Source organism: Vicugna pacos, chromosome 32, assembly GCF_048564905.1.
Source record: "Vicugna pacos chromosome 32, VicPac4, whole genome shotgun sequence".
Taxonomy (NCBI): domain Eukaryota; kingdom Metazoa; phylum Chordata; class Mammalia; order Artiodactyla; family Camelidae; genus Vicugna; species Vicugna pacos.
Window position 1 is genome coordinate 5,684,164 of NC_133018.1, and position 27,852 is coordinate 5,712,015.

At 39.7% G+C, this 27,852-nt stretch overlaps 1 protein-coding gene across 6 annotated transcripts in view; it reads right to left on the reverse strand.

The window, feature by feature from the left end:
- Positions 1 to 3,722: 3,722 nt before the first annotated feature.
- HORMAD2 (HORMA domain containing 2) overlaps positions 3,723 to 27,852 on the reverse strand; it is a 56,229-nt gene continuing 32,099 nt past the window's right edge. For all 6 annotated transcript variants that reach the window (XM_072953256.1, XM_031692598.2, XM_072953259.1 and 3 more), the window contains one exon: positions 3,723 to 4,713. In XM_072953256.1, the coding sequence (XP_072809357.1) occupies positions 4,609 to 4,713 (105 nt within the window). In that variant the 3' untranslated portion in view covers positions 3,723 to 4,608. The remainder of the gene's footprint in view (positions 4,714 to 27,852) is intronic.

Here is a 27,852-nt window from a genome sequence, read left to right on the forward strand (position 1 = left end):
CACCTCTAGTGATGGGGAACTCATTACAGCCAGAAGCAGTCGCTCTAACTGTTAACAAAAACATGAAAATGCTGATTACTGTCCGTGTGCGAGGCACTCTGCTGGAGCGAGGGGGAGAAATTCTTCAGTATTTCTAGGCCAGACCTGCCTCCGTGCAACTTCTTCCTAGTGGGTCTGTGTTCTGTCTTTGGAACAACACAGATTGTGTCTGTGGTTCCTGCATTTCCTGACAGCCACACATGTGTTTGAAGACAGCTGCAAAGTTCTCCTTAGACTTTCCTCTTCCCTGTTTACTCAATCTCTTCTCATATTACATTACCTACGTGAGATTTCATTTTTCTTCTTAATAAGCTTCTGTTTTAAAATGCAAATGTGGGAGGGCAGCACATTAAGCTTAATCTGATGCCTCCCTTCCATCAAACTGTCTTGAGGGAAAGGAAGTTTTGATTCTGGAAAAGGAGTGCTGAGAACAGAGGCAGTTGGGCGCATGGTTCAAGTGCGAGCCCGGGCTTGGAGAGGGTGTTGAGGCAGGATCTCTGGGTAGGCACAAGGCAGCACAGGGACGCTGAGTTTTTGAGACTAAGGAAGGGGATGTGCCAAGAGTTAAAAATAGGTTAAAATAGCAAAAATGATGAACTCCTGTTGAGTACCAACTTCATGCAGGCTGGGCAGTTTGCCTGAATCGCCTCACTTAACCCTTGCAACTGTGTCACAAGGTGGGTACCACTGTTGTCCACATGTTACAGATTGAGTAATTGGAGGGCTAGAGCGGTGAAAGAACTTGTCCAGGAAACAGCAGTCAGGTCTTGAAGCCAGCAGCCCAGGCTTTTTCTTAACTACCTTACTAAAAGGAAGATGAAAACTTTGCAGGCTTGTCCTAGACCCAATTAGTAATTATCCAAATAAAATCCAGATGCCCCAGGCTTCTCTGGCCTTCAGGAGTCCTCAGATACCCAAACAACGACCCCCATTCTTATACCAGATTTTTGTCTCTAAGTATTTGAATCTTTACGGAATGTTCCATGCCCCACCAGCCTGCCTGAGATGCTTCTGACTCTCTCCATCAGCCTGCCTCTCCACTCCTACCACAGGGACACCCCTGTACTGCTGAACCTCACGGCACAGTAAAGACCAGACTAAACTGTGTAGTAAGACTTGCTCCCAGGGTGCCCCACTGAGCAGATCTCATGGGCAGCTTCCAGCCGGGTTGCAGGGACTGGTTTACCCACCGCCTCCCAGCCAATCAGCCAGGAGTGCTTGTGAGCCCACCGCCTTTGAGAGTCAGTCTCAACAGCTTTGACACTCCCAAAGGGAAACCCTCTTTGGAGAGACGTAGTCACCCAAAGGGAAGTTGTATGAGCAGATTAGCACCTCAAGTCTCTCTGTTTCTGGATAGGACCTTGGCTTTACCATTGCAGAACCAAGGAGCCTGTTAACTAAGGCCCCCAATGGTGATCTTATCCTCTATAGAAACCGAAAACTGCATAGCAAGTCTCAGTCAGGGCCTCATTATACAAACACACAGTCACATTTAAAATATTATCTTTTTTTTAATCGCTTCTCAGCCTTTTGGCTAAGATCAAGTATAAAATATTACCTTTTTAAAAAAATATATAAATGAGTTATTTCCAAAGAGGATACACTTGGGACAAACAAAGGTATTTCCTTGCTTGTATAGAATCACACAGTGTGGAGGACCTTGCCTTAAGTCTGACAAGCACAGTGTGTTAAGTCTCATGTTATCATCTGGGTCTTCCTTCTGACTGATGGTAATTATAACTGAGAATTATTTTTACTATAAGAATCTGGAAATCTCCAAAGATTCAGTACTGTTGGCTTTGAAACCATTAATTTTAAGACACGTTGAAAACTGGCTCTTAACGGCTAGTGTTATTTTAAAAATACAACTTTGAACTTGTGTGAATGCAACTTTGACACTGATGAACGTTTCCAGTCTCTTCCTGGTAGAGGTGCGCTGGAGAATGAAAGAGCCCAGAAACCAGAGGGACCTGCGAGAAGGGAAGTGAGGGTGTGGTTTTGGTGCCTGGCTTCAAAGGCTGGTGGCAGTCACAAGCCTAACCTGTCTCTTTCCAGCTAGACCAATTTTCTGTAGACAGAAAAACCTCAACCAGCCAAAGTCAGATTTCCCCTGCATGACTTTTAATTTAACGGCGTCCCACTTTCCAAGCTATCTGCATCTAATCTTCGTAAGCACACTGATAAACCAGGCACCGTCAGGCCGAGGGACATGGCTGATGCGGTTCAGCCTACGCTCCCCAGCTCAATGGCTAAGTTTTCATTCTTTTCACAGAAGTTCCAGCTCCTTGACGAATTTGTGTTTACTCATTCCATTGTCGTTAAGGACAGAAATGAATAGACTAGAGAAAAGGTGGTTTTTTTTCCCCTCCCAATAAATCATCCAGTAAATAGAATTGAATGCACTCCAGTCTTAATAGCTGGTTGCATTCATGAGCTCTGCTGCGTGAAATCAGCTAGTTTACATCTTCATGGTTCTTGGCCCCTCTTGATAACAGATCTCCCTCTCTTTGTGTCCAGCCAAGGGCGCAGACCCAGCACCTTCTTTCTGCTGCCTCACACACACACTGCATCAGACACGCACGTTCCACCTACTGGCATCAATAAAGGACTGTTCCACTGAAGGAGGGGAGTGTCAATAGAGACAATAAAATCACTATAAAAATTTTCTTGACAGATTCAGATTCTAGACTTTGACTGAAAGGATCTGCCACCCTAGGCTAAGTTTATGAAATGATAAATATAGATTGGGAGTTAAATTCTTCTTTTAAACCAAATGGTTCTTTCCGAAATCCAGATTGACAACTAATGTGCCTGAGAGTCAAAGACTCCTGGAGTATTTGTAAAGCTTCTTTGTGCTCAAACACCTAGCGGGGAGGTAGGCTCGCTACTTCACAGAGTAGGCCATTGCACCAAACTGGTGAAAGCTGCAGGACGTTATCTGGGCTCAGTATAAGGAGGAACTTCAAAATTCCATGGCTTGTCCAAAAATTGACACAAGGTAGGCCATTTCAAATTTTTTGACAACCTGTAGAGTTGGAAAGTCCCTCTTTCTACTGAGCCCAGATAACCTCCTGCAGCTTTCACCAGTCTGGTCTTAGACCTGCGCTCTGGAGAGACACAAAGTAAACCTAATTCCTCTACTAGACAGCTAATCTCTTTATATGATTCTTTTAAAAGAATCGTGGTGATTCAGGCTACAGTTGTATCGAGGATGTAGTAAACCCAGTATCTCTCCCCTCCTTCTCCTTTTAGTGGCAGAGTAAGCTTATGTGAGTGCTCAGCCTGCTGGGAGAAGGGAAAATGCTCCTCCCTGGCAGGCTCTGGTGCCTGGTGCCCAACTGGAGGCTGCCTGTGGGCGATCAGAAATGGATGAGCATCTGGCAAAGGATGGTGCTGCACAGGTGGGATCCCTCAGCTTTTAGTCTGGTAAGATAACCCACAGCCTCCTGCTGCCTAAAGTGCGTGTCTGGCCCCAGAGAGTCTCCTGTTAGTCTGGATCACAGGTCCTGGGCTCTCAGTCTTTTGTGTGTATTTGAACCCGGGGAGTTTTCCCCAGCGCCCACCCCTGAGATTTTGATTAGTAGAAATGAGGTAGGCCCAGTAATCTGTATTTTAACAAGTACTCCGTGTACTGGTGTCTGTACTACACTGAGCTAAATGAAGACAAAAAAGCGACCAAAGGAAACCTTGTCTTGGTTTTATTAAACCAGAAAGCACACACACTTATAACAGTTAACTTATTGGTCCTATCCATTTAAATTAAATTATTAAATTTCATGTTATATAAATAATACAAATAATGCTTTAAGTCATTTATTATTCATCTGACACTAATCATAAAGCCTATCAAAATTCTCCCAGAATAAGGGGGGACTAGTGGCATCACCTGCAGGTCACAGACTGGTAGCTGAAGTTTTGGTGGGAAGCATTCAACATGGGCCTTAAGAAGGCAGCCTGGCTCCTGCCTTGAAGCCTGTCCACGTCTCAGGCCGACTACCAGAATAGGGCGTAGGGCCAGATTTGAGGAAGTCTACAGACAGAGTACATTCTGGTCCAACACTTAGCTGATCAACCTTGTGATTGAAGTTAACACAAAAATCACAGCTAGATAAGCACCACCACATACGTTCTGTGCAATTCTGTCGGAATTCTAACAAAGCCACAGAGGGATTCCAGCACACAGGTTACAACAAGTTAAAACATTTCACAGTAGTCTAAATACCTGAGGAGTTTAATTATGCAAAGAAAACCCTCTTTCCTTTGAGAACAACAGCTTATTTCTTTTCAAAACAGCTGCTGTGGTTCTTTTACAGATATAAAGAGTGTCTCATTTCTAACTCAGCCTTGAGGTAATTCTGTCCCAAAGCAGCCCTGGTGACCCTGTTTCCTTGTGGCAAAGTGAACCCATGTTCACCCAGTAATTTAGCACTTAGTAAATTGAAAAAGTTGAGCAACAAATTTAGTAAAAGATTTTGCTAATAGGAACTTACTTTCCTGCTAAGACATTTCATGCATATGTGTTGTAAAGTAAAATTATTTTAGAATAAAAGTAGCGAAGGCACCTAACTTTCATTTTCTGTTAGGGATGAAGACTTTCACTGGTTCGCTGACCTTCCTCTTCTTCCTGGAGCTCTGAGGACTTTGCTGACTGTGCATAAAATTCATTCTTTGCATCTGTGAGAATCACCAAAGAGAGGCACAATTCAGCAGAGATTTTTGACGTCTGCATGGGGCGTATACAAGACAGGTAGACCAAGCGTTAATCCCTCCAGCACGTAACGGATCCCAACCTGCTCTCCTGTGGGCTGGTCTGGCCCTGCACAGAGGCCCTGCTGCCAGTATCAGAGTCTGGCATTCCAAGTTTCAGGAGCTGAGGGCCCCTGGAAGCAGCCAGTTTCAGGGACAGTTTCTTGGCTCTCTTCCGTGGATTCAGCACATCTAACTCTTGAGGGAAGAGTTGTCAAGGTGCGGGGCCAACAAGGAGCAATGAAGGGTCAGGAGAGATATAGGGCACTGACTGAAGTCCCAATTTCAGTTAGCAGAAACATATAGCTTTATCTTTTTAGTCATAGGTTCAGATTAATCAATTAGGAAGGACCATGACCTTTCTTTCTGCTTGAAGAGAATTATGTTATTGATTAAAGAGAAATTGATTAGTGAATCATCATAGATATGTATTTCTCCACTGGATAGAGATTTCTCCAATGGATAGATATATATCCATTTCCCATAATATATACTTACCAGCTCAGCTTTGGTAAAGATTTTAGAATTTATTTTTGCTTAACTGAGTGAACAACTGGATGTCAGACAATCCCTAATGCCTGAATTCCAAGAAACACACAGAAGACATTTTTATATATTCCAGCCACTAGATGGGAGGAAAGGTTTTTCCATGTTCTCTGTTTTTTCTTTGGTAGGAAAATGGAATAAGATACATATTTTCAAGAAAGACTTGTCAGAATATCTTCTTTTGTTATAGATACAGTTTGTTAATTACTGATATGTCTTAATGACAAAATAGTGGAAATGTCAATAAAGCATTTAAGTACCATTTAGAACCAAAGATTGGGTCTACAAATGGCTAATTTAATCACTAAATTTTCATTTTAGAGAGCAGTTGAATCTCAGATCAATTGATTGATCTCAGATCATCAGATTGATCTCAGAAACCACAAATTCCCTTTGACTTAAACCAAGACATTGACTTCATAGAACAGTAAAACTGAGAAAAAAGTAGAGCTGTTCATCAAATAACTGGTTTGCTTAGATATGCAAAAGTTTGAAATGGTCTGCTCTAAAGGAAAAGAAACAGCAGCATAAAAACCCAAAGCACAAAATCCAACTTCTTTATCTAGAAGATGAATTTGTTACAGTGTGGCTGTAAGGAAAAATACTTGGTAAAATTCAGCTTTTCTAAAAATGTTGCTTGGACATGCTTTCCATTCAAATGAGATTATCTTCACACCTATCAAGTCTGGGTACACTGGGAAGGAAAGAAGATGGATGTATAAGTTGGCCTGATGGTTTAATAGTTTTGTTCTCTTTTTCTTCTTTGCTCAAAAGTAAACCCGAATTTTATTACAAGTTTCAGAGCTGCAATTTTATTGCAGTGAGTTAATCAAAACATCTTTGATAATGTATACAATCTCAAGGCTACCAGTGAGGTCCCTGGGAAGTCTCAATGGTGTATAGAAAACTAGTGGATTTAAAAGCAAGTATGTGATCAGTGAGGGAATACTTCCTAACATAGATAAATAATCCATGTCAACTATATAAGCCAACAAATTTGTCGATACAAGACAACATTTGAGAAACATTTTTCAGGTGTATTCCAACTGGCTGAATTTGCAACTTGGATGCCAAAGCGAGCCAGGGAAGCATCCCTCGGAGATGTTCAAGTTCAAATCCATGGCCCCTCCATTATCCTCACCCTAACTTCTAACTAATCATGAATGCCTGTTGATCATACCTCCTTAATATCTTTCAAATCCATCCATCGTTCTCTAATGCCACTGCCTTTGGCTTAGCCCAGGTCAACAGCATCTCTCCCAACTGCTGGGCCTCAGACTCCTGCTATCACTGCCTCTCTGATCCATTCTCCACTCTGGACCCCATGTAGCCTCTTATTAAATCTGACCACATTGCTCTACTGATTCGCCATCTATCCACTGATGACTTTCCCATTGTCCTCGGGATAGAGTCCAGACTCTCTACTGCCCGGCCCATCTCTGCAGCTTCATCTTGCACCAGACCCACTCGGCACTTGCAGTTCTCAGATGGGCCCTGCTTGCTCACCTCTGGACTTTGCCTTTAGTGCCCCTCCCCTGCTCCGAACCTGCAGGGCCAGGGTCAGCCCTGGAGTTTCTTCTGCCTGCTGGCCTCCCTGACACCCTGGCTATGCTCTGTTCTTACCCCTTTGTAGCATTTACTGCATTAGTACCGTCTGGTCTACTTAGTAGTCTTCTCATCCAGAGTGTACACTCCTTGAGGTTAGGGACAATATCTTCGTCATTTTTGTATTCCCACATCCTGGCATCTGGTAAGTGCTCTAAAATTATTGTCTGAATCAATGAATACATTTTGAAATTGATTTTTAAGCCAGACACTGTGCTGGGCACTAAGACCACGTCTCTAGTAATATAAACATGAATAAGACAATTGTTTTCAAGGATTGAGTCTTATAAGGGAGAGACATTAAGCACATGATTGCAATATAATGCAATACAGTGTAATAGACATTTATTCAATTCAGCTGCAATACACATTCGTTCAGCAGTATTTACTGAGTGCCAGCTCTGTGCCTGGTATTGTTCCAGGGACACATTAGTGAACAAACAAGATAAAAATCCCTGCCCTGTAGATTTTACAATCTGGCTGTGTTGCTTTTTGGCTTAATAATTTCCAGTGGCATCTCACTACTTTTAGGACAAAGTCCAAAGTTCCTACCTTGGCTTTTCATATACCATCAGTGGTTCTTTACCTCTAGGGAAGAAGAGGGGTCACAGATTTGCTGTAAGATCCTGATGAAAGCTCTGCACTCATTCCTTAGAAACATGCTCCCATCCCCATTCACACACCCATCCGCTGCAGCAAGCCAGTGAGGGGCTCCTACCCCGTGAATCTCTCCCAGTTAGAGTCGCTGCCCCCCAGGGCCTGGCTGGGTCCAGCAGCACTGGCCTCATCCCCATATACTGCCTCTCACTCCCTGCCCTCTCAGGTTTCTCATACTTTGCTTCTTCTTGATTCTGGATGTTTGCACATGATATTCCTTCTGCTAAAAAAGTTCTTTCCTATCCACCAGCCCTCTTTCTGCCTAGTAAATCCCTACATGTTCTTCACATCTCAGATGAAAAATTATTTCCTCAAAGAAATATTCCCAAACCCTATTCTGATTAAATTGGGTACCCCAATCATATGCTCTCAGTAGAGTTCCAGGAGATCAAGGGCATGACTCTCATCACAACTTGCACATAGTAGTTTAATATTTTTTTCAATGAATGAATCTTCAAAGAGCACTCTGCCAGTTGTGTAGAAAGGTACTGGAGGCATCAAGTGGATGCAGGATGAAAAGTCATGGTATTATAGTCATCAGGTGATAACCTGGGTACCAGTGCAGATGGAGAGAAGTCGGCAGTGAGAGAAGTATTTAGAAGGTAGGGTCAGAAGGATGATCAGTCAGATACAGTGGTAAAGGAGAGGCAGCAGGTCAAATAACGACTCCCCGTTTCTGGTTTAGCTAACTTCATGGATGGAGGTGCTGTTCTCAGGTAGAGAACAAGAGTTTCAAACCTGCAGTGTTTGGAGCACCTGAGAAACCCCCAGTAGGCATACTGAATAAGCAGCTATATCTGGATGTCTGGGGCTCAGGATGGAAGTCTGGGTTGGAGATGTAAATTCGAGAGTCATCAGCATATGGAGGCTAATTAATGCCATGGGTGTGGAAGAGTTTGCTTGCTGAGATCAGAGCGTGAGAAGGAAAAGGGGCCAGGACATAGCCTTAAGGGACTCCAACATTTAGAGATTAGTTAGAAGATGAGCCAACAAAGAAGATTGAGAAAGAGAGATAAAAGAAGTCTAGTATATTGTCCTCTAAAGAAAGCCAAGGGAAGAGAGTTTTAAGAAGCAGGAGTAGAGGAGATAAAAGAGGCGATGGTGGTGGTCAGTAATGTCAGGTGTTGCTGAGAGCTCAAAGAAGATAAAGACTGAACTATGTCTACTTGATTTAGCCACATGAAGGTTACTAGGTACATTGGATTAGTTGGGGCAGAAGTCACCTTGAAGTCAGTTGAAGAATGCATAAAAAACAAAAGAAATTGAGACGGCAAGTATACAGAGTTTTATAAAAGTCAAGAGGGAGTGACCAACTCAGCCTGGGGAATTTAGAGAAGGCTTCTTAGCAAAAGAGGGACATTGAGTTGGGTCTTGAAGAATGAGTAGTTCACCAGTCTGGAGATGATGGAGGAGTGAGTAGGAGAGGTCATTCTAGATGGAAGGTTCATTAAGCATATTTAAAGACACTAAGTTATGGAAAAACAAGGAAGGTATATGGGACAGTGAGAAATGCCCCTTTATTAGATTGGCTTTTAGGGTTAGGTGTTAGATATCCGAAATACTCCTGTTAAAAATGTAAATTCCTCTGGAATTATTACTGAATATAATGTGTAAATTAACTTATCAAATGGTCTCCAAGTGGTAGCCTGCTGAAAGCAGGGCCTCACAGGTTTTGGAAAGAAGACAGATAAGTATCAATGTAGAAAGAGCAGTTCAGGGCGCAGTACTTTGCATTAGGAAGTAGATCAACTTGGCGAGCCACGGGGTGGGCAGCCCCAGACAACAAGGAAGTATTGTGAGCACTTTTTGTGCCTGGGGTGAAAGTGCAGTGAATTTTGCTTACTTCAAAATGATTTGTCAGGTCAGATCTGGCAAAACATTTTCTCTTTAGAAAACCAGTCACTGCCAGCATATATTTACAATTAAGTGTTATGTATGGAATCTTTGGACTTGGAAGTTCCCAGATCAAGGAATTTCATGGTTCAGAGAGGGTCTGTGCCCCTTTAAGTAAGTTAGAGCAGAGATGATAGTTTTGAGTCCTCTCTCTTATCATTTATTCTTTTTGCACAGTGAAAGGTAGATTAGCGGCAATTATAAAATAAATGCTGTTTAGTATAAATGTAGCTCCTGTTAACGCTGTGATGAACGAGCAATAAGAAACCAAATGCTTAAAGAAACCACTTACCTCCAACTCTAGCAGAGCGGTGAGCTCTCTGACATGTTGGGAAGTATCTCATGTCTTACTGAGATTTGTGAAGAGTTTGCCCATTAATTTACTTTCTCGATTTTCTATAGTTTATGACCAGGGTTCTGGACATGGTTATTCCCATTTAGGAGGTAAATAGGTATTCTCCTTAGAGTCATAACCACATATTTCCATTAATCTCTAAAAGTTATTATATCAGTTCTCCCTTCCTCTACATCTTCTAAGGCATCATGTGACTTTACAATTCTGTAATTTATTTAACAAATGTTACTGAGCATCTTCTCTGCGTCAGACATTGGGCTAAGCACTAAAGATACAAAGCTGATCAAGACACACTCCACGTCCTCAAAGAGACCATGATAGGGGAAAACAAACTGGTTACAGATGAAATGATAGATTCATGTGCACGGTGCTCTTCCTGGGGAGGCCTGGCAAGGGTTCAAAGGGGATGTGAAACTTGAACTAAGCAGCACAAGATGAGCAGATGTCCACCAGGCAAATTGCACTGAGGACTGATGTTGCAGTGTGAACATCCTGCACAAAAGAAACGCAGGGACAGGGACATGAAGCAGAATACTCTGGAGAACTGGGAATCTTTCGGTGGGACTAACAGGCAGGGTGTAGGTAGGGTGGTGTGCTGGGTCAGACAGCGTCATTCTCTGAAGTTTGGACTTTGTACTGTAATGGAATGCCGCCCAAGGGTTCTAAGAGCAGAATTGTTTTAGAAAGGTCCTTAAGGCAGCAGAGTGAAGGATGAACTGGGGCAGAGAGACACAAGAAGCAGTGAGGCTACTTCAGAAGAGAACTGATCCAGGCAGGAACAGAAGCATCAGTGAAGTCAGACAGGAGAGGACTCATGGGCAGATGGCTGAGGAGAGAGAACAAACGCCTGAACCTGAGCCCTGACGTGTCTCTGTCATTAATTGTAATGTGCACAGTGATGGCAAAGGAAAGAAAGGAGTAGAGAAAGACAAAATACCCAGGCTTCTGGTAATGTCATTGACTAAGATGGGACATAAAGAGGGTGGGTGGTACAAACATGGTGGGAAGGATGGATGGAGAAATAACTGACTCTGTTTTCCTGATTCTGAATTGGAGATGAGATGTCCAACTGAAGACATCCACCAGGGCACTGACTGTGACTTGGAGCTCAGCGGTGGAGGAAACTGCATCAAGTGCACATATAGAAAGTGTATTCACTCTGGACAAAAGATGGGATATTACCTGAGGTCTGGAAAGAAGGAGATAAAAGTGGATACAGAGATAGGTACATCTTTAAATATGGGGGCAGGAAGGTGAATGATTCACACTTGGTGGACTTAATCATTTCTTACAAAGTAGAGTTTATGTCATCTACTTAAAGGTAGGGGATTGGTCTTGGGTGGCACCTAAGACACTTACGTGGTGAAAGTATGGACAATGGGGAAGGAGCCAATCAGACTTCTAAAACTGTTATCTATTGCTTAGGATCCAGATAACTTTGAGATATATTACCTTCAAATTAAAATATTTAAGTTTGACATATTTAAAAATTTCTCTTATTTTTACAAACATTTGAATGTTTACAACAGATTATTCTAAGAATATAACAAATGTTATCTCATTTATTCTTTGCAATAACTGTGTGAGGACAGGGAGGCTTTTATTCCTCTCTTACAGGTGTAGAAACTGAAGCTCAGAGAAGTGAAATGTCTAGTTCACACACTCAGTAAATGGAAGCCTTGAACACAGGTCTCCTGATTTCAAATTTAGTGCTCCTTATAATTATCTTCTTCAACCCAAAAGGGAAAACACAGGGAGGAAAGTGTAGGAAAGGCCATCAGGGCTCTGTGCAGGGTTCTTAGGCTTCTGTCTGGGGTTGACCATTTTAGGGCATAGCCTCCTGGGACCTCAAACTAAAGCCAAAGCTGAGTTCATTGATTTTCCTTTGTAACCAATTTTTCCTCATGACTTTTCAATTTCTGTTAATCACTATTTCCCAGGCATCAAAGGTAGAAAACATAGTCACCCTAGATTCCTCTCTCATCTCCTAATGCCTACACAGAGTTCTTGTAATGAGTAAATGAAAATAGCACAGAGAGAGTGCCTGGTACATCTCACACGTGCAAGTCATTCAGTGACTGAGGGCTGTTACCATTCCTACTGCCACAGGTATCCCTTCGCCAGCCAAACTGGGTCCTTGTGGTGGGATGAGGAGTGGGCCACCAAAATATGTCCACGTCCTAGTCCCTGGAACCTGTGAAAGTTACCTTATATGGCAAAAAATGAGGTGAGGGGGCAGTCTTTGCAAATGTGATTAAGGATCTTGGGATGGAGAGATTATCCTGGATTTTCCAGGGGGACCCTACATATGAGCACATATATCCTTCTAAGAGGGAAGCAGAGGGAAATTTGAATACTGACAGATGAGGAGAAGACAGTGCGATCACCGAGGCAGAGACTGGAGTGATGTGGCCACAGGCCAAGGAATGCCAGCAGCCATAGAAGCCGGAAGAAGCAAAGAACAGACTCTCCCGCAGAGCTTCCAAGGGAGCGTGGCTTGATTTCAGCCCAATGACAATGACTGTGGCCTTCTGGCCTCCAGGGAGAGAATACATTCCTGACATTCTAAGCCACTGAATTTGTGGTGCTTTGTTACAGCAGCCCTAGGAAACGAAAACAGTTACTCCCCAAACACACCCCTTTCTTTTCCCACTTCTCTATTTCCTCCACACTTCAGAATACAGAAATCTTCTCTAACTTACTCTCTTGAATTCTGAATAAGTCCTTCAATGTCAGTCTCTAAAACTATTTCATCCACAGAGCCTTTCCTACTCCTTTAATCTGGTATGAGCATTCTTTCCTGAGCAAATACACACAGCATGTTTTGTCATTGTGTTTTCCTGGCAGCATTAATATTTGTAAACAACTTGCTCTTTACCTGGGACAGGGTTTTTAGTGCTTTAGGAATTCATTTGTATTGATATTATGATCTTTAGACTCTTTGCAATGCTTTACACAGTGTCTTTCACACAGTAGGTATCAATAATTCCTTCTACTACCTACGAAAGTATTCATTCACACAGTGAGTCACACATCCTAAAGCTGCACTGGTATCGTAGCCATTAGTCACACATGACCATTTAAGTTTAAATTAACCAAAATTAAATAAAATTTAGAATTCAGTTCCTCAGTCGCTTTAGTCACATTTCAAGTGTTCAATAGTCACATGTGAGTGTTCAATTCGTGTTGAACAACCAATTTCAGACATCACAGATACAGAACATTTTATCATCACAGAAGTTCTGTTAGAACTGCTTTACAACAGCAATCTTGGTGTAATCCAAGCAAGCAAGTTTCCTAGGGACCATGGTGATAATAGGAATACAGAAGTTAGAAATCCATTTTCCTCAAAATGCAAAGACTCATTATTGTAAAACTGTCACAGTTTTCCCAAGACTGATTTATTAAATCAATGCAATCCCAATCAATATCCCAATCATATGTTTTTTGGAATAAAATGGTTTTTGATACCTACTGTGTGAAAGACACTGTGTAAATTATTAAGGTGATTCTAATAGTCATCTAGAAGCAAAGACGTACAGGAAAATCTTTAAAATACTTTGGAAAAGAAGAACTATGAGGGGAAAAGAGTGGCCCTTCCAGGTAGCAAAATGTAAACATAGAGTAATTAAAACACAATAGTAGTAATATAGGAGGAGACATATGGAGCAATACAATAAAATGCAACAGCAAGTCTAAAACAAACCTATCTATCTATGGGTTTTTAATTTATGATGAAAGTGGCATTCAACTTAGCAGCAAAAGGGCAGACAGTTCAAGTGGTACCAACACAATGGAAAAACTTTCTCACATGAGGGGGAAAAAATCCCAGCTACTTTAGGGAGCCAAAAGTAAAAAAGCAAAACTACTTTATTAGAAAAAGATACAGAAAAACTTGTTAGAAAAAAACATGGAAAATTTTGTTTATAACTTTAGCATTGCAAAGACCTTCCTCAGCAAAATATAAAATGATAAAACTGTGGAAAGACATCTCATGTTCCTAAATTGGAAGACAATATTGTTAAGATGTCATTACTACCCAAAGCAATCCACAGATTCAATACAATCCCTGTCAAAACCCCAATGACATTTTTTTTTGAGAAATAGGAATTTCTATTTTCAGAAATAGAAAAAATCATTCTAAAATTCATATGAAATCTCAAGGGACCCTGAACTGCCAAAACAACCTTGAAAAAGAAGAACAAATTTGGAGGCTTCACACTTCCTGATTCAAAACTTATTACAAAGCTACAGTAATCAAAACATGATACTGGCATAAAGCCAGACATATATACCAAGGAACAGAATAGACAGCCGAGAAATAAACCCTCACTTATATGGTGAAATGATTTTCAACAAGGATGTCAAGAGCATTCTATGGGGAAAGGAAAGTCTTTTCAACAAATAGTGCAAAAGAATGAAGTTGGACTCATACCACATACAAAATTAACTCAAAATAGATCAAAGACCTAAATGTAAGAAGTAGAAACTATAAAACTCATAGAAGAAAATGTAGAAGGGAGCCTCATGACATTGGATTGGACAAGAATATCATGGATATAACACCAAAACCAGGCAACAAAAGAAAAAATAAATAAATTGGACTTCATCAAAATTAGACTTCTGTGCATCAAAGGACACTACCAAGAGACAGACAACCCATGGAATAAGAGAAAATATTTGCAAATAATACATGAGATTGATATCCAGAATATATAAGAGCTCGTACAATTCAACAGCAACAGAACAAACAATATGATTAAAAATTGGGCAAAAGATTTGAATAGGCATTTCTTCAAAGAAGATATACAAGTGGCCAATAAGCAAATGAGAAGATTCTTGACATCACCAATCATTAAAGAAATGCAAATCAAAACCACAGTGGAATATCACTTCCCATCCATTAGGATGATTATTGGTAAAACAAACAAACAAAAAACTCAGAAAATTAACAAGTACTGGGGATGATGTAGAGAAATTGGAACACTTGTGTATTGCTGGTGAGAATGTAAAATGGTGCAGCTGCTGTGGAAAACAGTATGGCAGTTCCTCATAGATTTAAAAATAGAACTACCATATGATCCAACAATTTCACTTCTAAGTATATACCCAAAAGACTGAAAGCATAAACTTGAACAGATATTTGTACACTCAATAGCAGCGTAATTCACAATAGCCAAAAAGTGGAAGCCACCTAAAGGTTCACAGATGGATGAATGAGTAAACAAAATGTGGTTCATACATACAATGGAATTATTTAGTCTCAAAAAGGAAGGAAATTCTGATACATGCTACAATATGGATGAACCTTGAAGATATTATGCTAAGTAAAATAAGCCAGTCACAAAAGGACAAGTGTATGATTCCAGGTACTTCATACTTATATGAAGTACCTAGAGCAATCAAATTCATAAAGACAGAAAGTAGAATGGTTGTTGCCAGGGGTTGTGGAGAGAGATGGGGAGTTAGCGTTGAATGAGTATGAGTTTGGGAAAATGAAAAAGGTTCTGGAAATGGTTAACAATAATGTGAATGTACTTAATGCTGCTGAACTGTACACTTTAAAAAATAGTTAAAATGAAAATTTTTATGCTATATATATTTTGCCACAATAAAAATAAAAGTAAAAGTGCACGTGATTAAAAAAAGATGAAACTCTAAGAAAAACATATTTCTTGTGGTGGTTCAGTCTTTGAACAGGACAATCTGGAGGATTTATAAAAACTTCAAATACATGTATCCTCTGACCCTTCGTTATCTATTCTAGAGAAAAGTTCCCATATGCATACAGACTCATGTTTAAGGACATTCCCCGAAACAATGTTCCTAAAGAAAAGTGAAAACAACTTGAATGTTCTATTAATAGCAGAAAATTGAAACCAGAACACTTTCCTGTTAAGGAATACTATGCAGTATTTTAAAAGAATGGGGTTAATCTAAGTATACTGACAAGGAAAAATCTCTTAAGATATATGTTAAGTGAAAAAAGCAAGTTTAAGGAAAAGATATTATTATTATTTATGCTTTCAAAATATCCACAAATAAATGCATATATGTGTGTGTGTTTATGGTATATATGCACACATATCTGTACATGTACATAGTGCTGTCCAAAAGAAGTAGAGTGCAAGACACAATTACAAGCCACATATAAAATTTTAAATTTTATAGTAGTACATTTTAAAAAGTAAAAGGAAACAGGTGACATTAAATTTTACTAATTATTTACTCCAGTATATAGAAAATATTATTTCACTATGTAATCAACATAAAAAATGAGATTTTTACATTTTTTATATGAAGTCTTTATAATCCAGTTTATATTTTACACTTATAACACATCTCAAATTAGCCAGGTTTCAAGTGATTAATAGCCAGATGTAGCTAGTGGATATTGGACAGCACATCTTGTATAAATGTGTGTTCTAAACACAATGTTAAAGGTATGGAATATCTTTGTTGGTAGTTTTTAAATTATCTATGAGACTGTATTCATGTATAACTTGTCTAATTAAAGTGATGTTAAAAATATGAAGTTATGTATTAATTTGCTTATTCTGCTAAAATTATATCTTCTATTAATTGATATGTTTATAATCAACATGCTTTACTACTTCATCTCTTTGTTTTCCTTTATTTCAATGTGATGAAAGCTTTATTATGAAACTACTTTTATTTGTAAACTGGAAAGATAATAAAAGAACATAAAAAACCTTAAAGTTTGTTTGGCTTATCTTTTGCGATGATAAGGTATCCTAAACTATCATTAGATACTTTTCAATACTTTCCTACCTTCAAATGCCTGAGTAATCAACTATTAATTCCGTGGTAGCTAAAGGTAGACATGTAAAACACATAGAAACACACTCAAGCACATACTTGAAGTAATTATAAAAATGAAAATGTTATTTTTGGTTTGTGGCCTGGAGGAGGAAACCTACAGGCAATGACATGATGGTGTTATTAGATGTGCTAAACTTGACATAGGTTTGCTGATTCTTCAAAAAAGAGATGAACTGATAATAGATACAGAATTGGAAATGTAATAGCCAGCTTCTCACAGATTTGCTATGTAGGTCATTTGCTTGAATTTGAGTCTGTATAAAGTGCTGTATAAAGTGCTTCAGCACATGTTGAAAGGAACATAGTATAACTGTAAGTACAGAAATGACTATAGAGATAGGTCCCATAAAATATACAGGAAAAGATGATTCTGGTAATAAAGATGTCTGAGATGGAAGATCTCTATCAGTGTGATATCCAAACCCTTTGTCATGACGGCCTACGCTTGCTGGCAGGAAGGAGAGGGCAAAGAAGACGACCCTTAGGAGCTCTGGCAACCTCTGAATAGTTCTTCCATACAGGGGGAGGTGAGGAGGCAAAGACACATCCACTAAGAAGTCAGATTTTTCACTTTAAACTGGCCCTAAGTTCACTTGAAGAGAAAAAAGAAAAAGAAAACTCCTAAAAAGAAGTAGCTGAGTGTTCAGAGTGAGGATAAGTTTTACATGAGGGATGGACACTTAAACTTAATTTTTATCTTACTTTTCCAGCAAGAAGTGAAACATTTTCAAAGTTTCTAAGACAAAATGAAAATAATCAGACCTCTCTTTCTGATCTACTTGTATTATTTTTTTTTAATATATTTGAATCCTTTCCTATAGTTAACAGAACTTTCCATGGCATCAATTCAGTTCACATCTAGTTATTTAATTGCTGCTTCCTTTTTCTTGATTTTATTTATCTATTTCAATAACAAATATAGTCACATAGTATGAAATTTAATCAAAATGGAAAATACAGGTATACAGTGTAAAATAAAGATACAGAAATAAATATCTCTTTGCAATCCCAGAGGTACTCAATTCCCCACCTAGAAGGCAACCACTGTTACCAGTTTCCTGTACATCCTTCCAGAAACTGTTCTGTTTTCCTTTTGAAACCAACTCTACCGCTTAAAAAAATGCTATAAAATTCACAATATTATCCTCTTCAGATTGTTTTACTAAAAGCTGGATCAGGCCTGGCCACAGCAAGAATAAATGAGGGAGTGGAGGGTTGTGACCAAGGAACACAGACCTGCCATCAGGGTCCCTCCTGGTCTCATATCTTATGGAGGCGGGCTTTCTTCCCATTCCTCCAATTATCCTCCCCATCTAGACGCCACAAGTTTTCCTCCTGACTAAAGGAAAGGAAAGAGAACCAAAGAGTAGAGGGTAGGAAAGAGGTCAGGAGAGCAGAGATCCAGGTGCCACACTAAGTGCTGTGGTGGTGATGGGGGCAGCAGGACTACAGGGGAGGGGTTGTTTCAAGGTAGCGAGGAACACAGATGCGCTAACCAACATCTAACACATGGTGTAAACAGACACAAGCAGGACACTGTAGGAAGGTAGAGGGAGAAGGACAATGGGGGGGGGGGGACTTCACAAATGAGCCCAGCACTGGTCCAGCACATCTGACGGGTCTCTTCTCAAAACAGTATGCATTTTCCCTGACTCATGAAAACCTAGAGCTGGGAGAATGCCAGGCCAGTGTGTTGAGGCTCAGTCAGTAGGGAAGTCTTTTAAAACCAATGTGGAGAGGAGAAACTAAGAACTTGTATACACACAAAATCATAGGGATTAATAATAAAAAGTCCCACTGCAGCTTACAACTTGTCTTCGTTGTGAATCTGAGAAAAAAAAACAGGAACATTTTCAAAGCTTTACTAATTAGTTAACATCGGGGCTGCCAGGCATTGCTCACCTCCAGGGGGCACCATTCACATTGCTGTTTATGTTTTAGACCGCCCTAGGATTGGGCACAATCAACACAACCATGCATGGCAACTCTTCTAGGGCAAACATCACTTTTTCGGACTACCACTTTCTCAGTTTCCCCATCACTAAGTTATTTTCTTGGGATACAGAATATTCCTTTGGAAAATATTTCCAAAGAAAAAAACAAACATTTAGAATATGAATGCATTTTCCTACAAACCCAAGTTTGTTGAGTATAAACTGCAGTGTAGCTATGCTACAGAACATGGCTAGATTCTATACCTGAAGTATGACATACTGTACATATTTTCCAACCTATTAAAGATTTTCCATGATGGGGAAGGGCTGTTCAGTTTCAAATTAAACACTATTTATTTAGAAATGTAAGGCTATTTCAAATCAGCCTGGGCCAGAGAGTAGAGTGGGATAGTATTGTTGTTGCAGGGCATCTGGCACATTTTCACTCTGAGGCTTTCAGAATTTAAAGATTAAAAATGGAAAGTTTCTCCTTGTTTTAGAAGAAGAATTTTTTTTTCTAATTTCCCCCAGGACCCCTCTTTTCACTGTCATTTTCTAATTCAGCAGTGTAAAGACATCCACCAGTTTGGAAAACAACAGGACAGTGGGTTATATAAAAGAATTGAAAAACGAGATGTGAAACTGATTTCTGTGAGTGTTTAAAGTTATGCCACCATAGTTCATAAATCCTGGTTCTAATATTCCTGATTAGGAAGTGTCTAACCAAGTAAAATCAAGAAATACTCATCATCATTAGATACAGTCGTGTTTTGTTCTCTTCTCTGTGCTTTGCGTTAACTGTTGAATGTACAGAAACCAATCTTTTAAGTTATTGGGTTTTTTTTTTTTTTTTGGTGGATATTGAGCTAATTCCTAGTGGTTTTTAGAATTTGCCCACGTTTTCCCTTTTTGTGGAAATATTTATGCTGGGGATTTCCACTAAGGGAATGAGATTTAATTGAGCTCTTTGGGGGCTGGGGGTGGGATGTGTGCCGCGGGAGAATGTGGCAGCGGAGGCCTTATTTCTGTTAGTGCCTTTTTTTCCTTGCCCTACCCTGAGAGTGTTTCCATGCACCCAGGACTTAATCTAACAGGTTCTCATAGAATACTATGTAAAATAAGAGCATGTATATGAAAATGTTTGGCACATTATCTGGTACATGTTAATCTCTTAGTACAAACTGGTTGTATCTAGTTGAGCATTGCCTGATTTTGGTGAATATGTGGTTGCTACTAACGAAATGTGCCCTGAACTGGCATAGGGATTAAAAAAATCTAATTTATCTTAGGATGTGAGACGTTTAAGGGATCTCTGAGTGCTAAGTGAGAGTACATATTCAATAACAAGTCTTCTACTTCAAATTTCAGCTAGAAACTCCTAGTGTTCCTGTAAATGCAGCAGTGGCACTGAAAACTGAAACACATACAAACTGACATCCTCTCAAATCCCACCCAAGAAGCAATGAATAAGCTTGAAAAAATTATTCATCTGGTTATTTTCACAGTATAGGGCAAAGACTGAGAACTAGGGGGCTGGGTTCCATCACTGACTTGCAAGTTTCCATCACAGTAAAAAAAAAAAAAAAAAGAGGGGGGGGGATAATATTTGCCATGTACCAAACAGCAATGCTTTGAGGATTAATGACATAATGTCTGTAAAGAGGTTGGAGCTCCTTGGAAAAAAGACACTACATAAATATAAAGTAGTATTAATATTTAGGCTTAGTCCACAATGTGAGACCTGCTTTCTTTGGCTCATGAGGTCATCAGCAGTTCTGTAAAGTGTGCTCACACACCCACAGAGGAGCCTTGTTAGCTTCCTCATAAGTGGATTGTAAAGCTAATCTGGACCCACCTGGTGGGAGCAGTCACGGAAGCCATGTTCCCTTTTCATGGTCCCTGAGAGGGTACAGATGGAGAGTTCTTGACTCACTAAAGGAATGAGACATGGCCCAGAGAGCACTTCCACAGCATTTAGGGCTTCCCAGGAATGCAGTGGGAGTTTGGGAATGTTTTGGCTTAGAATTAAACACAAGTCCAGTCATATCATGTCTTGATTTAGAAGACAGGCTAAATTTGCCTTTCTCAGACAAAGAAAATTTGGAGTAAGAGTAGGAATGAGAAAGCTACTTCTTGAAATGGTTAGTTTATATCTTTAAAGGATCTGGAGGCAAACTTGGGTATTTTTGTCCTGGGAAAGCTGTGGTCTCTGGGGCTGCAGTCTCTCTGATGGCACCATCCTGACTTCTCACTAGCGCTTCCTCTCTGTGAAAGGGTTATCAAGAGCAATCTTGCAGAGGTCTAACGGAATGACAATAGTGCTATTGTGATGAAATATTTGCATTTCTCAGTTTTAAAAGATAAAATTCATCTTGAGCCCCAGGCATCAGAAACCACTATCTTCAAAAATGTAAGGTTCATGAATTTACCATAATCATTAGCACTTGGTAGTGATTCTGAAGCTGTGTCCATAATACCAAAATATCTGAACAAAAAGAGGAAAAAAATGTGAAGAAATATTTCTTTTTTATTGGGTGTTTTGTTTATACATTGACCTAGGTTAGGTATTCTTTCAGGAATGATCTGGCTTCTTGTCCACTAATTTCTATGGAATTTCAGACCAATTGATATTGATAATATATGCTTTTTTAGGAGAAAGGAAACAGAAATATTGTAGCCTTCTCAATTTGCAGTCAGATCTATACTAACTAGAAAGCTTTTTCTAAATAAAATATTGGCCTTAGTTCTTCTTCCTCTTCCTGTCCCTTGATGAGCAGTTAGTTCAGTCCTAATGCCAGTGTTAAGTGTGGCAGAGCCAGATAGACTGTGCATGGAGGGGTGTCAGAGTCTGAGCAGGGTGAGGAGGGCGTCCTTGTGGAGGACAGGCCTGGCATGAAGAGTTACAGGTCAAACAGAAAGAGGGGGCCTCAGAAGTATGGGTGACCCATAGTAGGATGTCAGAGTCCGAGCAGGGTGAGATTGGTATCTGTATGTGTTGGGGTCAGGTAGCAAGGATGGGAGCTTGGTTACATTTGAGGAGACTGATAAAATAAGTTAATATGTCAAGTATAATGGTAGCCAGGTTTCTCACTGGTGGAGAAAGAAATTACAAATATGGAAAGTGAGAAAACTAGAATGATTTCTGTAGTACTGGTTTTGAATTGGAGGTAGAGGTGTGAATTCGTGGATTTCTATATAAAGACATTTATATATATGTATAGTCATCCCTTGGAATCCATGGGGAATTGCTCACAAGACCCCATGGATACCAAAATCTTCAGACATCAAAATCCTTAGATGCTCAAGTCCCTTATATAAAATGGTAGAGTATTTGCATACAATCTACACACATCCTCCCATATACTTTAAATCATCTCTAGATATGTAAATAGTTGCTGATGTGTGGCAAATTCAAGGTTTGCTTTTTGGAACTTGCTGGGGTTTTTTTTTTGTTTCTTGGTTTTTTTTGATCTGCAGTTGGCTGAATCCACAGATGTGGAAACCACAGCTATGGAGGGGTGACTGTATATGTATGTGTGTATTCAGACGTGTATTCTCTATGCATATGTTCTCCAGCTCTGTCCACTGAGAGAGCCCACATCTTGGCTCCCACAAGAAACTACCAAAAACCCAGTGATCCACAGAGAAATGGTTAATTCCAGGACTGAAACAGAGAAAGTACCAGATGAGCCTGGAACAATTCGTTGTGCCAGAACGTAAGGAGTGGGACTTGTCAGAGAACATGACAGAAGCTTGAAGGGGCTCCCACTGGCAAAATCGGAGACAATGAGAGCATCAAAATAAATAATGAGAGTAATGGGTAAAACCGGCACCCACGAGTCTCTACTGCCCTAAATAAAGAATGAATAAACGGGAAGTTTGATGAGGAACAGGATAACTTACATAGTTTCAAAGGGCTTCCCTCTACTACTTATTCATTACAAAGGGGAAGAGAGTAATTGTACAGTAGAGAAGCCTGGCAGAAACCACCATAATCAAGTGACCAACTTCATCAGTGATGGACAAATGGAAATCATGCACCACTTGACAGGAAGCCATCAGAACTCGATTCAACTCTGTGCTATTGAAGAAGATGTGTACCCTGAATCTGATCATGGGGAAACATCAGCCAAACTCAAACTGAAGGACAGCCTACAAAATAACTGGACTATTCTGTAAAAACATGTCAAGGTCATGAAAGTCAAGGAAAGACTTGAAGAACTATTCCAAGCTAAAGGAGGCTGAAGAAATTTAACAACTAAATGCAACATGTGATCTAATGAGGTTCCTTTTGATATATTGGACATTATTGGGACAATTGGAAAAATTTGAATGGAGTCTAAAGGATAGGTGATAATAAAGTAGCAAAGTTAATGTACTGGTTTTCATGGTTGTATTGTGATCATGCAGAAGAATGTCCATGCTCCCAGGAATTGCACACTACAGCATTCAGGGCTGGTTAAACAACTGGTTTGGAAAAAACATTATTTGTGTCATACTTGCAGCTTTTCTGTGGACTAGAGATTGTTTCAAAATAAAAATAAATTTATATAAAATATTAACTTTAGAAACAAGATTGTATATTTTCTTGGTTTTTCCTGTTAATACATATTTTACTGACATACATCATAAAAACTAAAGACGTTTATTCTTTGCAAACCTAGTAATGATTATTTTGAAATGTCCATGTGTAAGTGAGATGTCAATAACCTTAGTTTGTTCTAGAAACAGAGAGAAGGCCAGAGAAGCTGGTGATAAAGGAAATCGGCAGGAGATAGGGTCGGAGCCTTGGGCTAGAGCAGACCAGGTATGGTCTTGAAGGCCATGGAAAGTGAAGTGACATAAGCAGATTTATCTTTAAAAGATGACTCTGGATGCTTTATGTTGAATAACCTGTGTGAGGGCAAAACTGAAAGCAAGGAGACTGCAGTGAAATAGCGAGACGTGGTCAGATTTGAATCCATTTTGAAAGGAGAGCTCACTGGACCTGCTGTGGACTGGATGTGAGTTATGAGGGAGAAGAACCAAGGATGGTTCCTAGAGTTTAGTTAGAGCAAGTGGGTAAATGATAGTGTTATGTACCAAGATAGGAAAGGCTGAAGAAGTGACAAATGATAGGAGAATAATAAGAATGTGTATTGGACAGTGGTGTAATGGGGACAAACACCTGATTAAAGTGGGTTAAAGAGAATGGAAGGCAAGGAAGTAGACAGAGCAAGCAGAGACAGTTCTCTTGCAAGATGGATATGATTTGGGTCAATGGAAAGAAGAAAGGCATTCCAGGCAAGAGTAAGTATATTCATTAAGATAGGGAGGCAGAAAGGAATTTGTCTTGTTCTTGTGACCATAAGAAAACTGACCTAACTCAAGGAAGGGGGAACAAGTTGGGTGGGAAATAAAACAGATAACGTGGAGCCAGATCATGAGCAGCCTGAAAGCCAGGAGGAAGTGTTTAGACTTGATGCAGTAGAAACTAGCAATCATGAGATATTTTGATTAGGGAAGTGATAATGGTGAAAGCTGTATTTAAAGGACATTAGACTGGCATTGGTGTGCAGGATGGAGCAGGAGGCTGTGGGAGAGCCTGGAGGCTGTGGCAGGAATTCAAATGCAAGAGGATGAAGGCCTGGCCTTGAGTTTTGGCGGTAAGAACAGACTGGAAAAGGAAAGCTTGGGGCAATATTGATACCTGGTTAAATAAGAATGATTTCAAGATTCTGAACTTAAGATATTGAGAGGATAAAAGTGATGCCGAGAGGCAGGGAAACTGGATAAGGAAACTTGTTCAGGTGTGGAAAGGGGAGGGCAGTGGTGAATAAAAAGATGAGTTACTGGGTTTGACATGATAGTAGGACATCAAAGTGGAAATGATGTAGAACTGAAGCCCTGGGGCATGGTTAGGGCTCAGGATAAGACATTTGAGAGTCAACAGCATGCATGTGATGATTAAAGCCCTGAGAATGGGTAAATCCTCCAAAGTAAAGAAGGTAGACATTGGAGAGTATATGGTCAGAGACCTTGAAGAGGTTGGGGTTTGCCCACAATTAGGGGTGGGAGAAGGAACAAAGGTAACCAAGAGAAACAGATGACAGGTCAGACATGGGAAGAGAATAAGAAGTGTAATGTCACAGAAATAAGAGGGAACATTTAAAAGAGAGTATATAGTCAACATCATAAAACAGGTCAAGAAGAATGAACAATGGATTAGACTTGAGATCTCTTCATTAAAAAGTCATTGTTAGGAAACACGAAGGAAAAATTTGGTAAGGAAAGAGCACAGTAACCAGAGGGACAGTCAGGATCACGTGAAGGCTTTTCTACCTAATGTTTAGAAAACTTCATTCAAAGTTTCCTCCTCTCCTTCTACTCTGAGAATTTCACAGTCTTGCTTTCAAAAAATGTCAGGAGTATGACACAAAGCATCCAAAACCAAGCAGAAGAATTTGATCTCTGTGTGTTCTTAGAAGTTAATAGGAAAGCATCTTTGTGGACTTTCAAACTATCTTTTACCAATTCCCCCCCCCAAATTGAGACTATGGCTGTTCTGGCAAGCTCTGAAAGGATAGATTATGAATGAAAAATTTTAAACATGCAAATAATTTCAGATATTTCATTATTATCTCCAGTGGCCTCTACCCATCTGAGGTATTTATTTCCAAGTGGAAAAATTTGAGCTAATATCTCTTCTTGAGACCATTTAGACTTCAATTCTTCAAATACGATTTTATAGTATCTTTATAGTAGTATGAAGTGTTTTTCATGTAAAAATTGCTAAGTACTACTTTAACAAAGTCTCAGAAATCCTGGCTAAAGTAAGTAATAATATCTTTAGCCTTCAGACCAAAATGCTTAAAGAAAAAAAATACATTGCTGGTCCTATAAACTAATTCTTGACATATTTTTTTTTTAGGAAAATATTTACTGACTTCTGGGTAAAGATAGTACATTGACATGCACATTTATTTAGTTTCCTCCCCAAACCCCACTAGACTGACAGTAAAGAAGTTTATTTATATAGTAGAAACCCCAAAGGACAGAAAAAATAAAAAAACAACAGCAATGAGATTTCAGAAGCTGGAAAGCAGAGGGATGAGAGATAGCTAATGGAGCTGGTAACTTGAACCAGCAGTGGGGCAAACCAAGAACCAGCCAAATGTACATCAGTCTAAAGAATTTCCAGCATCAGGTGCTTTTGGAATAAGGGATAAAGAGGGTGGGTAGAGGAGCTAAAATAAGACAAACTAAAAGGCATTTATGAAGCAGTTGGAATCCTCGGACCCCTTCCTCAACTTTGCAAAACCAAATAGTTGCCCCTTGCCCGCCCAGGCATAAAGTTGGAAGCCTATTCTCTGGAGAAATGATAGGGGAGTTTGGATAGTGGGATCCAAAGCATAGTTGAGGCAGGGTTATGGCACTGGAAATGGGGGAATTAAGTGAAAGCATGCGTACTGAATGCAAATACCCTCAGCCCTCTGTCTCTATTTGGCTTTCAAAACACTGGTGGCCAACATAGATTCTGAAGAAACTGACCAAGAGGAATGATTTAAAAATGCAAATACTGAGCATTCCTCCCCAAAGGCCTGACTATACCATTCTACAGTGAAGCCACAACCACAATCACCCACAAGCTCAGAGCTTTCCAGTCCCCACTGTTAAATATGAGCAGATGACCAAGGACTACCAGCTATCTTTGGCCTTCTGAGGAGAGAGAGGCAGGGGAGGTGGATGGGGGTCGAAGAGGAAACAGCGAAGAAACAAGCATGGACATACAGAGAGAAGAGACCTATCTGGAGAGAGCAATATCTTCTGAGATGAGAGACAGTTCTGTAAGCGTGACTAGGAGCAGGATGCCAAAAAGGGGCACTTAGAGAACAACCACAAAAGGGTCTTGGAAACAAAAATACAACCACACAATTAAAAACTCAGTGGAAGAGTAGGGTTATGTTGAAGAGTTATCCATGAGAGCAGAACCAAAGCACAAGGATATGGAAAATTGTAGAGAAAAGACTTTTAAAAATAAAGTAACTGTACAGGAGGTGTACTATCTAAATATCAGGAGATTCAAAAAGAGAATAGAGAGTTTTGAGGGGACATAATTTTCATCAAGGAAATAATTTAAGAAAATTTCCCAGAACTGAAGGAGCAACCAAATCACCAGATTCAAATTGGCCACTGAGTGACAAGCACAAATAATTAATGAAAATAGACCTACATCAAGGCACAACATTATGAAATTTCAGAAACCCGAGGAAAAATCATCCAGACAGGAAAAAACAGATAAATATAGAAAAACTCGGAACCAGAATGGCTTGGAAATTCTTAACAGTAACAACAGAATCTAGAACACAGGAACAGTGCCTCAAAAATCTCGTGAAAAATAATTGTCCACCTAGATTTTTATTTCCACCCAAACTCTCAATCAAATATAAGGGTAATATAATGATGTTTTTAGGGCTTGTGAGATCTCAAAAACTTACCTCCCATCACCCCTGTCTAAGGAAGTTACCTGAGGATATGCTCCTTGGAAATGAGGGAGAAAACCAAGAAGAGGAAACAAGAGGTCTAACATGGGAGAGGCAAAGAATCAAACTGATGCAGTGAGATTCCAGGATGGGAGCCTCTTTGCACTAACCATCCAACTCCCACTCTTAGGCAAACACTAATTTGTTTCCTATCATTTTAGATTTGTTTTACTTCTAGGATTTCATGTAAATGAAATCACACAGTCTGTACTCTTGTCTGACTTTTTTCTCTGACTCTTAAAATTTCATTCACAGTTTTGCATTATTGGTTATTTATTCTTTTTATTATTATTGCTAATAATTCATGTACAAAGATACCTCAACTTGTAATCCCTTGACCTGTTGATGGGCATTGGGTTGTTTTCAATAATCAACTCTGCTTCCAAGAATCTAAGATATTCTTGCCACTACATTGTATCAAACAAGGCGTATATGCTTCATCTGATGTGATGCTATGAAAATTGTCAGACTATACCTCAAAAATGCAAAAATTCAGTTCAGAATTTGGTGGGAGAAAGTACATTCTAAATAAAAAGGCTCTTGTTTTAATCCACTGGCTAGAATACAAAGCAATTCTAAGGAATTCCAGGAAATATCTTTCTACTCCACACTTAAATGTTACCATTTACTTTGGCACCAATGTATTTTACATTCTAATTTCTCAAAAACAAATCATTTGTACTTTAATCAAACGTGTTAGCACAAAAGGGTG